Consider the following 14,025-nt stretch of genomic DNA (forward strand, 5'->3'; position numbering starts at 1 on the left):
TTATTATCGTACAGAAGACAGTGAAAATTATGACACGCGAAGTCAAGAAGAGCTTCTCCGCTGCCATTTACAGAGACGCTTGGGTGGAGAGAGTTGGCTCCTACACTTTCCTGACTTCGGCACGAGAAAAAATTGATCTGGGTGAGTGGTCAGCGTCACACCCCTGCCGCGCTTTTAGCCCCGTTGCATAGGACGCTGGGTGGTCCCACAGCCGGCCTGGACTCAAGAGTCTAGAAGAAAAATCCTTTGCCCCTTCCAAGGATCGACCACGATTGTCCAGTCAAAACTCAGATACAAAACTGACTGATCTATAGATTTTTATAGCACGCACAAAATATCGCAATTTCTTTGCAATGTGTATATAAGGGTATTAAATCCACCTTGTTTGATACTAAAAGAAATTATTAAATTTGATATGTAGCAAATCCACTGTCTATCTCACACTCATAGCTGTCACAGTCAGTGGGAAAATATTTCCCACTTCATTATTCGTACAACACATTCATAGGAAATACCGATCCCACCTAGAAGCCACTCTCAAATCCGCTACAGAACATGTAATTTCATCAAAATAATACTTGAAGATTTATGTCCTCTGGGTGTTGCTGCGCCGTGCAGTGTGGTAGATGTTTACCAACGTTTCAGAGGTCATACTGCCTCCGTCATCAGAGCGATGAATATATCATCTCCCAGACGACAGAAATCTTCATACTCACCGCTGTGAAAACCTCAAATCTTACAAAATAGTACTCAATATGAACAAAAGGCTTAATGCATGTAACTCACCTCGACAGCAGCTGCCCTGGTGGTGGATGGGTTGGTGACACAGATTGCAGGGACGAGGTCTTTTGAAAACTTTACACCGAAACGTGTGGCTCTGAGTGTCCGCCTCAGGCTGCAATCAAAAACAAAGCGGAATATAAAAATATTATGTCTGTACACGAAATCAATAGTTTGCATTTATTATGCAAGATTTTAGATTCTCTGGGGCCTTAAGCTGTGTAGTCTGGTAGACGTTTACCGACGTTTTACAGCTGTTCGCTGCCCCCTGAGATTGCCCTGATGATGAATACAGAATGAAGCTCTGAAACGCCGGTAAATCAATCTACACGGCGCAATATCCCAAAAGACAGCAAAACTTCATAGTTGATTATACTTTAAATGGCTTAAACCAGTCTGGGTTCCAGGAGGCTATTTTAAATGAAGTATTAAACAAATGTTACTATTTTGTATACCAATACCGACAAAATTAAGAATAGTTTTAGAAACAATTTATGTCACACAGTATAAGGGCCTAAAACAAATATTACATACGCGGCCCTAGGATAGACGCTGTATATAATTCATGTTAAAGAGAAGTAGTTTGTAGCACGCAATAAACAAATTCTTTATTCCTTCTTAAAATAAATTAATGACCTCGTCATATCCCATTGACGAAGTTTGTGCAAACAGCCTAACTGGTCAATTAAGCTATTAAGGTCATGACATCATAGCTACCATGGGCTCCTGAATCAAGTTAAATTTTCAAATCCACATGGAACAGCTGAATGCAACAACACATATTCCAATACATTTTTCCTAAACTATTTTCACAGAGCGCTAGAGGTGGATTCTGATACCGCTTTTACCAAGATCATTTTAAACAAAATGTAGTATAATTTTAGTTTTGAATGAATATAAAACTCAGCACGTCTTATTGAAGGGAGAAGGCGGACGGAAGGTGACTGAGAATAGAGTGCTGAAAAGAATACTGGGGCATACGAGGGGGAAGTGGGAGGAGGCTGGAGAAAATACGTATATTCACAGACAGCAATGTCCACTAAACATTATTAGGGTGGTCATCAAGATACTGGTACTGGGATACTGGGAACGACCCTTTCTTCAAGTGCCTGAGCACTGCGGGTCCCAACTTTTCGTTGCCTTGATCTATAGACTTTTTGGTAGGACTCCTTGGACGAGGGATCGTCCCGTCGCAAGGCCTCTACCTGTACACACGACAGCACAACAAACATCCATGGCTTGAGTGGGATTCGAACCCACGGTCCCAGCGACCAAGCGGCACGAGACCCACGCCTCAGACCGCGCGGCCACTGCAGACCCCGGTCATCAAGAAGGGTGAGATAATGAATGGGTGGGTAGCTAGCATGTGAGAAATAACAAACACATTAAAGAGTTTTGGTTAGGAAATGTAAAGCTAAGAAAGCTCTTGGAAAATCTAGGCGTAGATTTGAGGGTAACATTAAAATCAACCTTGCAATAGGTACGGATGTGTGGACTGAAATCAGCAGGTTAAGGAAAGAGACCAGTAACTTGTAACCAGACCGCGTAATTATTTGTTAATTTGTTACTAGATATTACAGACTCATTTATTTTCTTTGATCAGAAAATTTTTAAAAAAAATCGTAATTATTTTATCTGTTGCTTTACGCAAAAATACCACGCATGCTACTGTCTTTAAAACACCACCTTAAAATACATGTTTTCCAAATAAAATCTGTGACAGATACAAGATTTTTCAGGAGCCAATTTAAAGCAATATATAAGATCTATATTTAACCATATACTATGACAATTACATTTGAATAAGTATTGATAATGATAACGAAAAGTTATTTTCTTTCAAAAATAGTGCCATGACCCAAAGGGTTAGACAGGAAAGCTATTCTTTTCCCGATGGAAGAGAGACGTTGTACTGCCCTACTTGCTGCACGTTATAAATGGCTTTGTTATGTGGTAATTTTATAAGATGGCCGGTCATACTCGGCCTAACTAACAATCTGCTACGCTGGTTATATAACCTTAATCCGGCCTTCATGCTTGCAACGTCAGAAATACAATTGTGTAAGAGGATTACGCAGGCACGCACTCGCACACGCACACAAAAGCGTGCTCGTAACAGGATCTCAAGTGTAAGAGACAAATATTCTTGCTGTTCCCCGATGTACTTATCCACATCCGAGGACTTAGGAATGTCCATGGGGACAGACAGGAGCAGAGTTTAAAAAAGCTTGTAGGCCTACACACGTTTTTCCAATATCGAAATGTCTTTGATGTCCACTAATTATATTATCGTTATTTACAGCCGGGCCAGCAAACATTGCCTATAAATTCAAAAGCCACATACAAGAACTAGGAACCAATACAAGAAGGCATATATATCAGAAATCGAAAATGGCATGTTATGAAATTAAGTACTATTGTTTTCGATACACAAAAATTGATAAAATATATAAAATTTACACCCCCACTAATCTACAATATGCATTTGAAACGTTTTCTGATATCGTGAATGTTTAAACAGGTCTACAAGATATTATAACTCTGAATATTTTGATTACATTAAGCATTTAAAAACATTCAAATTACATCACGATACTCTACTTTAATTACATCAACCCAGAATGTTTCGACCCTTTACGGGGTCATCATCAGGGGCGTAAAAACTAAGGTAACACGAAGTATTTTTTTCGATCACACTATCTACCTGAAAACGATGTACAGACGTATATAACAGATAAAATAGTATACAGAATATTTTATGTCCTGACGTTGCGTCTGCATTAATAATGGCCCCTTAAAGGCTCGAAACATGCTGAGTTCATGTAAACAGAATAGACAGTTGTATTGAAATTGGATGACTTTATTGTGTATAATAAAATATATTATAACGGCGTGCTAATGCAAAAGATTTGCCTTTCTAACCACAGATTTTTACCAATAGAAAGAGAATATCAAATCCAGTGAACCACGCAAAACAGAAAACCGCGTTTACAGAACACAAGTTCTACGCCTCTTCGAGTTCTTTTGTTTTCAATGATTCAAGTACCATCTTTCCTGTACTCTCAGAACTTCTCCCAATTGAAGCCTCACCTCAGACGAAACTTAGGACAATTGTTAATTTCAATAACATGAGGACGTCGTGAAAGTATAGCCACATTTGCATACACGTCACTGCTGTCAGCCACCTGCCAAGCTGTCGGTCTGTTGCGTGAGCAAACAATCATCCGTCAATACTTTCACATTGTCTTTCTTGTTAGTGTCTATCAGCCGGTCATATTTGACAGCTGGTACAAAGCTGTGCGAAATAAGCAAATGATCTAACATTATCTATATTAAAAAATGGTGTCCACATGAGTTAAATATTTCCATAAGCAACGGATAATGTTCAAAGGAGAACTTCAATTTTCGTCCCCATGTACACCTAAAAATTTACGTATGTCAGGCTAAAATTAAACGTATTATTGGACCATAACACCCGATTAATCGTATAATAATTAACACAAGAAACAGAGGTAAGTGCATAAACATGAAAGGGTGTAAAATTGTTGATAATGGGAAAGGTGGAAAATAAGAGTACTGAAATCTTGGGAAAAGATGGAAACCAATGGCGTTCATTAAGAAGCTGAAATGAACAATTTTTTTTTTCTAAATTCAAGTAGAAAAAGCCCACGATTCACATTCTTATAGATCCTATTAGAATGCATACTCCCGCCTTTGTATTTCCGGCGAAACAGCCTTTGGCATGCTACATTTCAGGTAGCAGCCTATCTGGATGAAGTGGCAAAGAAAAGAAAATATCTCTAAATTTAATAAATTATTATTTTCGTTATTGTATGCAACTGTAACAAGATGGTTTATTACACAGGTCTGCAGCCTTGTTTCGTGTTCGGGCACACATCATGACACTGTCCCCCCCCCCCCTTAATTCCACAGCCCCGACCCACGTAAACTCACCGCGTCACTTTCTTTGCAGGAACTGGCAAGACTTTCCCAGGAGATGGCACTCCGCATTATTGTAGACATCGCCTGGCGTATTTATACCAACATAAATCGATTCTTCCAGGTCGACCACTTGCGAAATGTTTCTCTTGCTTGTTAAACAGATGCAAGTCTCCCACTTCAATAAACCATACAGTGGTTTTCAAATCATGGGCCGCAAGATTTCAAGACATACATGTGAGAAGAACACAATTTTAAGACGGGCTTAATAGCCATCCAACTTCAGAGTTGTGAGAGGTGTAGTGTGGTACATCTTCGTTTTTAGATGCTGTAGTATTAAATTTTTAAAGAAATAAAATTAACCATGTATCTGAAAGTGAATACACAAGAGATTTGAAGATTAATGTCGAAATTGATATTCACAAGGTTATAGTCTTAAACATTCACCCCTGGAAGTTAGCAATTTATATTCACGACCTTCTTTATCAACTGAGCATTACATGTGGTCTAAAATTATAGCTTATCGCTGCGTCGTTACTTACTTTGCTACTTTTTAGTTATATAACTTTACAACTTTCGATCCACTAAGACGAATTCCTTCTGGTAGCATAGACCTATATCTCTCTGCATTACAAGCCTCCAGATTAATCCCTCCGCACTGCTGTATAGGAACTTTGATTTTTAAATCCCTTAACGGCTCAGAAGTTTCAGAAGCATCTTGAAACGTGTGTTTCGCACGTAGTGCAGACTACAAATTATGCCCCTCAATAATTAAATTATGATAACATGAACTTAAACGTAGGAGAGGTTACGCGACAAACAACTCAAAACCTTACTGTTAAATAAACTCAATGGAGTAGAATATTTCTCGAGTAGTTGACATTAACTCGAGAAATTCCTAGGCTTTCTATGAAACCCGCAGTCATTACGGTATACACAAGATCTCAATCAACAGTCCCTGTCCTGAGCCAGAGTACGTATCAGGAAATGAGAAATGTACACAAAAATTTTGTCGAAAAACCTGAAGAAAATACATTATTTGTAAGACCAAGCAGTAAATAGGGGAATCATATTAAGATGAAATTGAAGAAAAATGATATAAGGATGCTGACTAGATTAATCTGGCTAAGGATAGATATAAGTGGTGGACTCTTGTGAACACGTCTTTTATCCTCATTAAGTCCCTCCGATACGCACTACGTCACAACTCAGAAGACCTCGATCCTCATTTTCATAGTCTTTAAAATCTTCAACCTCTTATTTGCACACGCGTTTATTCAAAGAGTTGAACTCAAAAATACACCACATAGTAAATTGCATCACACACGTGGAGTTTCAGCTCCTCCTAACCTCAAAGTGTTTGTCACTACACAGTATGCTGCGTAAATTCTATCGGCCACTAAATAATTAATCTTCAAGGCTTTATCATTACTAACTTCCCTGACAGCAGGACACCACAGGCTTAATCGCATCGCACTCGTGAGCCTCCACGTCTTCCTAACCTCAAAGTGTTGTCACTGTGTAGCAGGCCCGATTAACACTGCATGGCAGCCAGACGGGCTAGTTGGCCGAGAACCAACGCTATCTAGGGATAATTCAGGCAGTTTCCCGTGTGGGGGAGAACTAGACGATCACGCCCATGTCCATGTGGTACAGCCCTGACGGCTGTAGAAGACCATATGTGGAGCAATGTTGGCCCCACCTCGTGAGTCGACACATATCCCACACATCTACACCACGTCTCACTATTGCGGGGTACCGGGTTCAAAGACCAGTTGTCACAACTACACAAATAATAAATCATTATTTGTTTTTGTTTGTTTGTCATCAGTCTTTCGACTGGTTTGATGTGGTCCTCCATTTTCGCCTATCTTGCGCCAATCTCTTCATTTCCACATATTTTTTAAAGCCCACATCCTCAAAAATCTGCGTCACATGTTCCAATCTTTATCTCTCCCTACAATTCCTCCCTTCAACTGTTCCTTCCATTACCAAATTAACCAATCCTGGGTGCCTCAGAATGTGTCCCGCCATCCTATCTCTTCTTCTCGTAAGATTTTTCCATAGACTTCTTCCTTCGCCTATCCTGTCTAAGACCAGCTCATTTCGTACTTCATCAGCCCACTTAATTTTCAACATCCTTCTATAGCACCTCATTTCAAACGCTTCTATCCTTCTTCTTTCTGGCTCTCCCACTGACCATGTTTCGCTTCCGTATAGCGCTGTGCTCCACACATGTAACTTCAGAAAAGTCTTTCTTAATTCCAGGCCAATGTTTGACACTAGTACACTTCTCTTTTTGAAGAAGGCTCTCTTTTATTGTGCTAATCTGCTTTTAATGTCTTCCTTGCTTCGTCCATCTTTTGTGATTTTGCTTCCTAAATAACAGAATTCCTTCACTTATTCTACTGTCTTTCCCAAAAATTATTTATTAATCTAATAAGACATGAAACAAATCAGTGACTTAAAATTCAAGGAAATTGGAGAAATATTTAAAATCTTTACAAAGATTTGAATTAACATAACTAAATAAAAAAGGTTAAATAAAGATATAAAATACTTGCAGAAGGAAGCAATTATAAAGAAGCAAACAGTCTAGCCCTTGACCTCACGATGTGCTCCCAATAAGAACGTGAAAGATCTCGTACTTTCATAATCTGATGAGGATTCCATAAAGACAAGATTCCATAAAACAAGCCACTACTGCTCTTTATCTAAGCAATGACTCATAAACATCTAGCGTACCGTGCAAGCTGTATTATATGGGCTGCATTTGTACAATACAACGTACATTTTCCGTTCAGATATGTTTAAACCCACAAGACAGCTAACGGAATGAGATAGGCCTGACGTGTAGAACGAAGGAAGTGCTAAGACATATGATAATTTAGTTCATAAACTGTTTGAGCGAAGTTGGGAGGATGGTATTAAAATCAATCTTAATAAAACACTGTAACTGTGTGAACTGCGTTCAACTGACTCAGGACTCGTGAACATGGTACTGTACCCTCGAGTTCTATGAGCCACAAACATCAAAGCATGCAATCGCAAACTGGCGGACGAATCATCGGAGCAGAGTAATTGGAAATGGGCTTGGAAAACGCGACTGCGGGCCAAAGACGACAAAACTAAACACCGATACAAGGGATCATGATATCGCGATCACAATATGAGATCAAACCTTCACACAGTAGTTCTACTGAGTGGAAAAGAGTGGTGGTAGCGTTGATTCGTATATGAAGGGTAGGCAACCTTGTTCGGATTTCAGTTGGAAATGCTAACGAATAATTTTCGTGGTTTCACTCAATATATTTGCTGTCAGAAGCTCGTGTTGAACCCTGAATTTTGTCACAACTGTTTCCCTTTAGATTCTTCCTTCTTCATCGTTCATAAGAGTATACACAATTCAATGAGCTGATATAGTGTCATTAAATTTAGTGTTCTGTCTGACGACAGGTCCATATGAACAGGATCCTTCCATCCTTTTCTCGGACTGGGACCTGTTCATATACGTTCTTGGCAGATGATGCAGAAGTGGTTTGCCATTGCCTTCTTCTGTGTGTGAATGGAGTAATTGTTGGGATGCCACGGAGAAACCGGGGAAGCCCCCGGAGGAAAACTCGTGTTGCCTAGACCACGGCCTTGCCCAACACAAGTTATAAATTCGGGCACCGCCGGGAATCGAACCCGAGACCCCAAACTACATTAAACTACATTGACGTGTTTTTTGCGAATATTATTTTCGGTCTAAATGGTCGATGTTAGAACTGAATGAGATTCTCACGGTCAAAATACTTTATCGATTTTCAGACTGGCTAGCAAGAGCACCTGACCCCATTTATCTTCTTCAGAGTGAGGACACTTTCCCTTCTCGAGTGACCCTACCTCTATTGTCAGTGCCCGGTACTAACCACGACAACACTCTTCCGTATCTGCTTCATTTGTTTTATTCTCCAAACCCTTTTCTCAACAGCAATTGTTATACAGAATATTACATTTAAAAAGCAATTCTGAAGCCTTCACGCAAAATACAGCGATACAAATGCCAATATCGAATTGTTGCAGCTGATGCAGTACTTGAAATACGTAAACTGTAATTTCAGTTGTTTTTCGCTCGACTAACATTCATTATAGTCGAAGACTTCTTGTGTCCTGATATATTTTTTTTTGCAAATGCTAGTGATCCAAGACATTTCGGAGAACATATGACGACACAAATTTAAGTTAATCTATAACAGTACCTGAATTCATGAGTTAACTTTTAATTTGGCAAAAAAATCAAGCGAGAACATGAGAGAGAGACTACAATACCGCGTTCAGCATTGCTGTTTTAGTAGGAATGAAACTAGAAGCAGTCTCAGCTTCAGGGCGTGTGTGTCTAAGCACTCCATAAATCATGTTAAGAGTTGGCTTTGTGTGAACCAAATCATAAAACTGCTACAAACTTAACTATAAAACGGCTCTTGGTGGCGATGTTAATTATAAGATGGCCAACCAAAGCGTCGTAGCGTACAGGTCTGCAACCAAATTGTGCAACTTTGGGGAGGGGGGGTTTCCGGTGAAGTATTAAATAAATCACATAAACTGGATGCAAACTTCATATAATTCTGACAGTTTAAGTTCAGAATGCCACATAAATATCAGATTTAATATTAATTTATTTTCAGATATTAATCTGACATATTCTTTCCCCGTTTCTTTCTTATTCTCTACTTTCTTTTTCCTTTTCCATGTTACTATTTCACGCCTTTCATCTCTTACTTATGCTTCATCTATTATTTTAGTTAGCGTTGTATTTATGTAGGAAATGTATGGAGGTCTGCGTATTTCATTAATACGATAATCTATTGTGCCCCTTGGTGCGGAATAGACAAGGCGAACAAAGAATCGCTGATGTATGAACGGAATATAAGACCGCAGTCCTTTGTTTGAGCCGGTTAAGACCACGAAGCGAATGTTATCGGCAGATTTATGTAATAGACACATAAGCCTGTATATTCAATACATATTTATTCCAAAACATCGAATCCTATTTAACGTAAACACTTCATTAATTTTAACGCTTGAATCTGATGTAGATTGCTTTAGGCCGTCAAAATTTCACAGTCTATTGGGCCTACAGACTAGAAAACTGATACGCAATTAAACATTAATTGCCGGGTAAGTCGAGAGTGTTGAGATATGAAAGGTGAATTTTCCTTTGTTATTTTACTATTTTAACCAATGGCGGAAATATCGTATTTTATTTAGGAAGTCTGTGGATTGCAGTGTTCTTTTGTTCTCAGAAACTTATTTTTCTTTAAAACGTCCACTCTTTTGCGTTGCCTTACTCGATCTCTCTGTACCATTTGTATTGGAAAGTTCTATCTGGTCTGGGAAATTCCACGTCACCGTGGGAGAACTCCGAAGTATAATACACAGCATGACCCAATTTGTGCGAAGAGGTGCTAAGACGCAATTGAGTAAAAGGGAAAATTCCCAAAACGTTCATCGATACTTTAAAAGAGATTAAGATTATAAATTTATATGACAAATTAAATACAAAGTAATTCCCTTTTTCAAGGACAGAAGTGATTTTGTTGCGGAGAAATACTAAACAACAGATCGCTGCCACCCAACACGCACGTTATAACAGTGAAGGTTCAACTAGTATCAATTGTGGCCGCCAGATGGCAAGCGTTAACACTGCGCGTTAATGCCCGTCACGTATATGACCTATGATTATAAAAGCATCGTTAATGCTAACAAAATGCAATAAAAATGTGCCGTGATTTACGAGTAGGCCTATTCATAATTCTGACACAGACAAGAGTCTACTGGAAAGTTTGGATCTTGATAAATAATTACATGTTCGTATTTAGAAGCTAGACGTGATAGACGGATGTAAACCAAAATTAAATTCACCCGATAATTTCTTGATTACATGAGCGTTGTAAGCATTCTGCTCCATTCTGGTAAATAATTTCAAATGTAGACGTTCTGCACAACTTTGAATTCTTGGAGTCACAACATGCGGAGGAAATAACAGTTTGAATTTTGACGGGGGTGTCAGCTATCTTGAATGGCATATTTAATGATTTTACTCAGTATCTCCACAACGAATTGTGGGATAACACCATAGTTAGACAACAACCTTTTCCTGCCATAATTCTTAAATATTCACCTTTCGTAATCACCCTTCCATCACACTCGAGGGCGGAGCGTTCATGTTAACCGCGTTAGCCTGGCTAACACTTTGAAAAAACGAAAACTGAAGTCTTCTGTCATGCTTTCATGGTTCGGTGGTACGCCATGCACTGGAATACAGCATAACCGATCAAATAAAATGCATCGTTAGCCAGCTACAGCCAGCTAGATGTTAGCGTTGTAAGCCTCAACTAGCTGGCTAACAAAAAAATATATTTTATGTCGGTTTTCATTCAGATTAAGACATTCAAATGTCGAAATGGACAAATTTTGAAACCAAAACCCACAGAACTTTGCGTGACCAGTGATCATGATCACCGAGCGATTCTTTCATCTCATACAACGCAAGACAAAATTTTACTCTACACTTTGAAAGCTGCGACCAGCTCAATGCGATGAAGCATATACGTGTTATGCAAATCTCTCACACTCCTAGTTGCTGAGATCATTTGTCAAGCTGTGTTACATTCAGCTTGGTCATGGAGACCCAACACATCTTGGGACTTGGTGGAACAGCTCAGAGAAAAATCACGTACGATTATGTCTTACTGATATTATAGGTCACTTTAATGTGTGAATATTTCAAAATAAATGTATCCATTGTAATACGACCAACGTATATATGACTTCTAATACCATGAGTATATAAAATAAAAGAATTTTGGGGAGTCCTGTTTTTTCGTGTCTGTTTACTTTTCATGTCAAAAGCAATGAAACGAAATTCAATAAAATTTATCCCACTTCAACATTCGCTTTCATTTCACCGTTCAACGCTATGTAGCTTTACAGCTAAAACAGCGTCATTAAATACACCAAAAATCCACAAAATGCTTCCAAGATATACAGGCTTCTAAACTTGTAAGTTTGTTTTTACTAGCCTAACAGTTGAGAACCTGAATAAATCGCGAAGTTTTTGTAATGTAAATGTCATACAGAGTTCGTAAAGTAACCGGATATACCATGAAGTTAAGAACGAAGTGTCTCCAACAGACCCCTTCATTCAACATTTTCTCATCAATAGTCTGTAATTCGATTAGCCCATTGCCCAGCCTTACGCAGGCATTCAAAATGATGGTGATTACGAGGTGGCGGGCTACGTCTGACATCCTCAAGTTTGCATGTGTTCAACTTTGATTGCCTGTCAGACTCGGGGCTGGGATTTGCATTACTTTTCAAGCCCAGCTGCATCAGAGGAAGGCTTAAGGCGGGATTCAAAGAACAGCAGATGGAACTAAGTTCGTACAGCGGTGCTTGCAGAGGGAGGAGGCAAACAGGGAGTCTAGTTCTGCGTAGTTAACACAGTCGCGGATTAATCTTCCTGCTACGTATTCTGAAGTACCGTGTTCAAATCTCACTGGTTATTCTGACCAGGTTTTTTTGTGATTTTCTTAATGTTACTAAAAGAAAAGTAATATAGTTTATTGTTTTAGGCGTAAAGGTTGTTAATAAGTCTGCAAGATAGTTTGGATAAATTTTATGTATTCAGTTTTTAATCTTTGAATTAATTTTCGGTAAGTGGTCTGAATATACAGAATCGAATGTTACGGATATGGGTTAAAACAAACCACGGTTACTTTTCTCCGTATCTTTTCCAATTCACACAGTTCATAAATCAGACTAACCTTTGATGCTACGTAAATATTGCATTGGTTTGTTTGCAGTTTACTTAACGACACTGCGCAGTATATGTATAATACAGCAATTCTTCTTTTGACTAAAAACATTCAAGAATCAAAACTTGCAAAATAACGTATGAAACTCTGTGTTTACCTTTCCAGTCTTATTTTATATTTTGCAAACCTCATTCACCTTTACTTTCATCTGCTGCTGACACAAACTCAATATCCATGGGTTGTCAAGATGCACGCACGTTTGTAAGACGAAGACCGAGGTTCATTTTTTAGTGTTTTTTTTCTTCAGATTGCGATGCGCCATGTGTTCAGCATCTGCGACTGGAATATGAAAGTGCTTCTTTATCTTCAGATAACGAGGACGAATTCTGAAGCGCTCAGATCGGATGTATGAAGATGTTTTCTGCCACGTGGAACACCCCGCGTGAAAAACGCACAGAGCCATAGAAACATTTCTACAACCGTAGATATATCTATTAATTCCTTAAAACAAAAACTGTACAATTAGTTAGTTTATTATTAAATTAATTATCATTTTCTGAGCTCTGGTATAACGAGATATGTTCTAATTAAGAATTAATTTTGAAAGTAAAACTCTTCTACATATTTTCATAGAATTTCTTTGATGAAAAACATCTAACTTACAACGGGCAACATAAGAATGCAGACATACATAGAATGCCTTGATGGGGACGTTAGATCTGGGTCGATCGAAAACTGTACGTGCCTCAAGACTCTTTAGACAAGGTAATCGAAACTAGACACAACAAACACTTGATTTTAAGGCAGATCTGAATGTTATTTAGAGATATTTCCGTTCAAGCAATCTTTAACCCGTGTTATTAGTTGTCATTACGTCAAATATATTTTTTGGTACATTTTATTTTTAATATGTGGAGACGGTTGGAATCGAACTTGGGACTTTTCAAATACTAGGCCAACTTTAACCCCTTGAAGCCGAATGGTAACTGTATCAGCTGCTTTAACAGTCAGTAATACTAAATTTTGGTGTTATTCGTTTGCGCATGGTTTTTACTGTGAACAGCAATTATTTCCTTATAAACAGTAAAAGGAGAATGAACTTTGTAAAGAATAAATACTGTGTTTAAGTCCTGGTAAGGTCTAGATTCTTTAATAGTATTTAGCCTAGAGCCAACTACCGAAACGTCTTGTGTACTAAACATACTACAGATAATGAACATTGCTCAACATAAGATTAATAGTCTAAAGTTAATCAAAGTCAGGAACCTTTAGAGAAGAACTGCAGATGGATCCATCCGTGGAAACTGAACCGCGTTAAGCTAGGGTAGACCTAAGCCTCACAAAACAGTCAACTAACGACTTCCAAACTCCCAATATTTTCAGGACTAGTCGGTTGATAAATAGTTATTATCGAGACTAGACAGTGGAGTGAGAGGAGAAACAAGAAATCAATAATCGATTTTCGTTAGGTTGAGATTTATCGTCTCTCGGTCATCCAACACGACTG

At 38.6% G+C, this 14,025-nt stretch overlaps 1 protein-coding gene across 10 annotated transcripts in view; it reads right to left on the bottom strand.

Moving 5' to 3' along the window:
* LOC110834412 (focal adhesion protein tensin) overlaps positions 1-14,025 on the bottom strand; it is a 394,970-nt gene that overhangs the window by 189,200 nt on the left and 191,745 nt on the right. For 8 of the 10 annotated variants that reach the window (XM_087352426.1, XM_087352421.1, XM_087352424.1 and 5 more), the window contains exon 2: positions 787-895. In XM_087352426.1, coding sequence (XP_087208552.1) covers positions 787-895 — 109 coding nt within the window. Of the gene's footprint in view, positions 1-786; positions 896-4,734; positions 5,064-14,025 lie in introns of those variants that run through there. The other 2 variants (XM_087352422.1, XM_087352428.1) reach the window with 2 other exon arrangements.

This window comes from Zootermopsis nevadensis, unplaced genomic scaffold, assembly GCF_977971745.1.
Source record: "Zootermopsis nevadensis isolate Lab colony 2312 unplaced genomic scaffold, Znev_1.0 Znev_ptg000021l, whole genome shotgun sequence".
In the NCBI taxonomy this organism is placed as follows: domain Eukaryota; kingdom Metazoa; phylum Arthropoda; class Insecta; order Blattodea; family Termopsidae; genus Zootermopsis; species Zootermopsis nevadensis.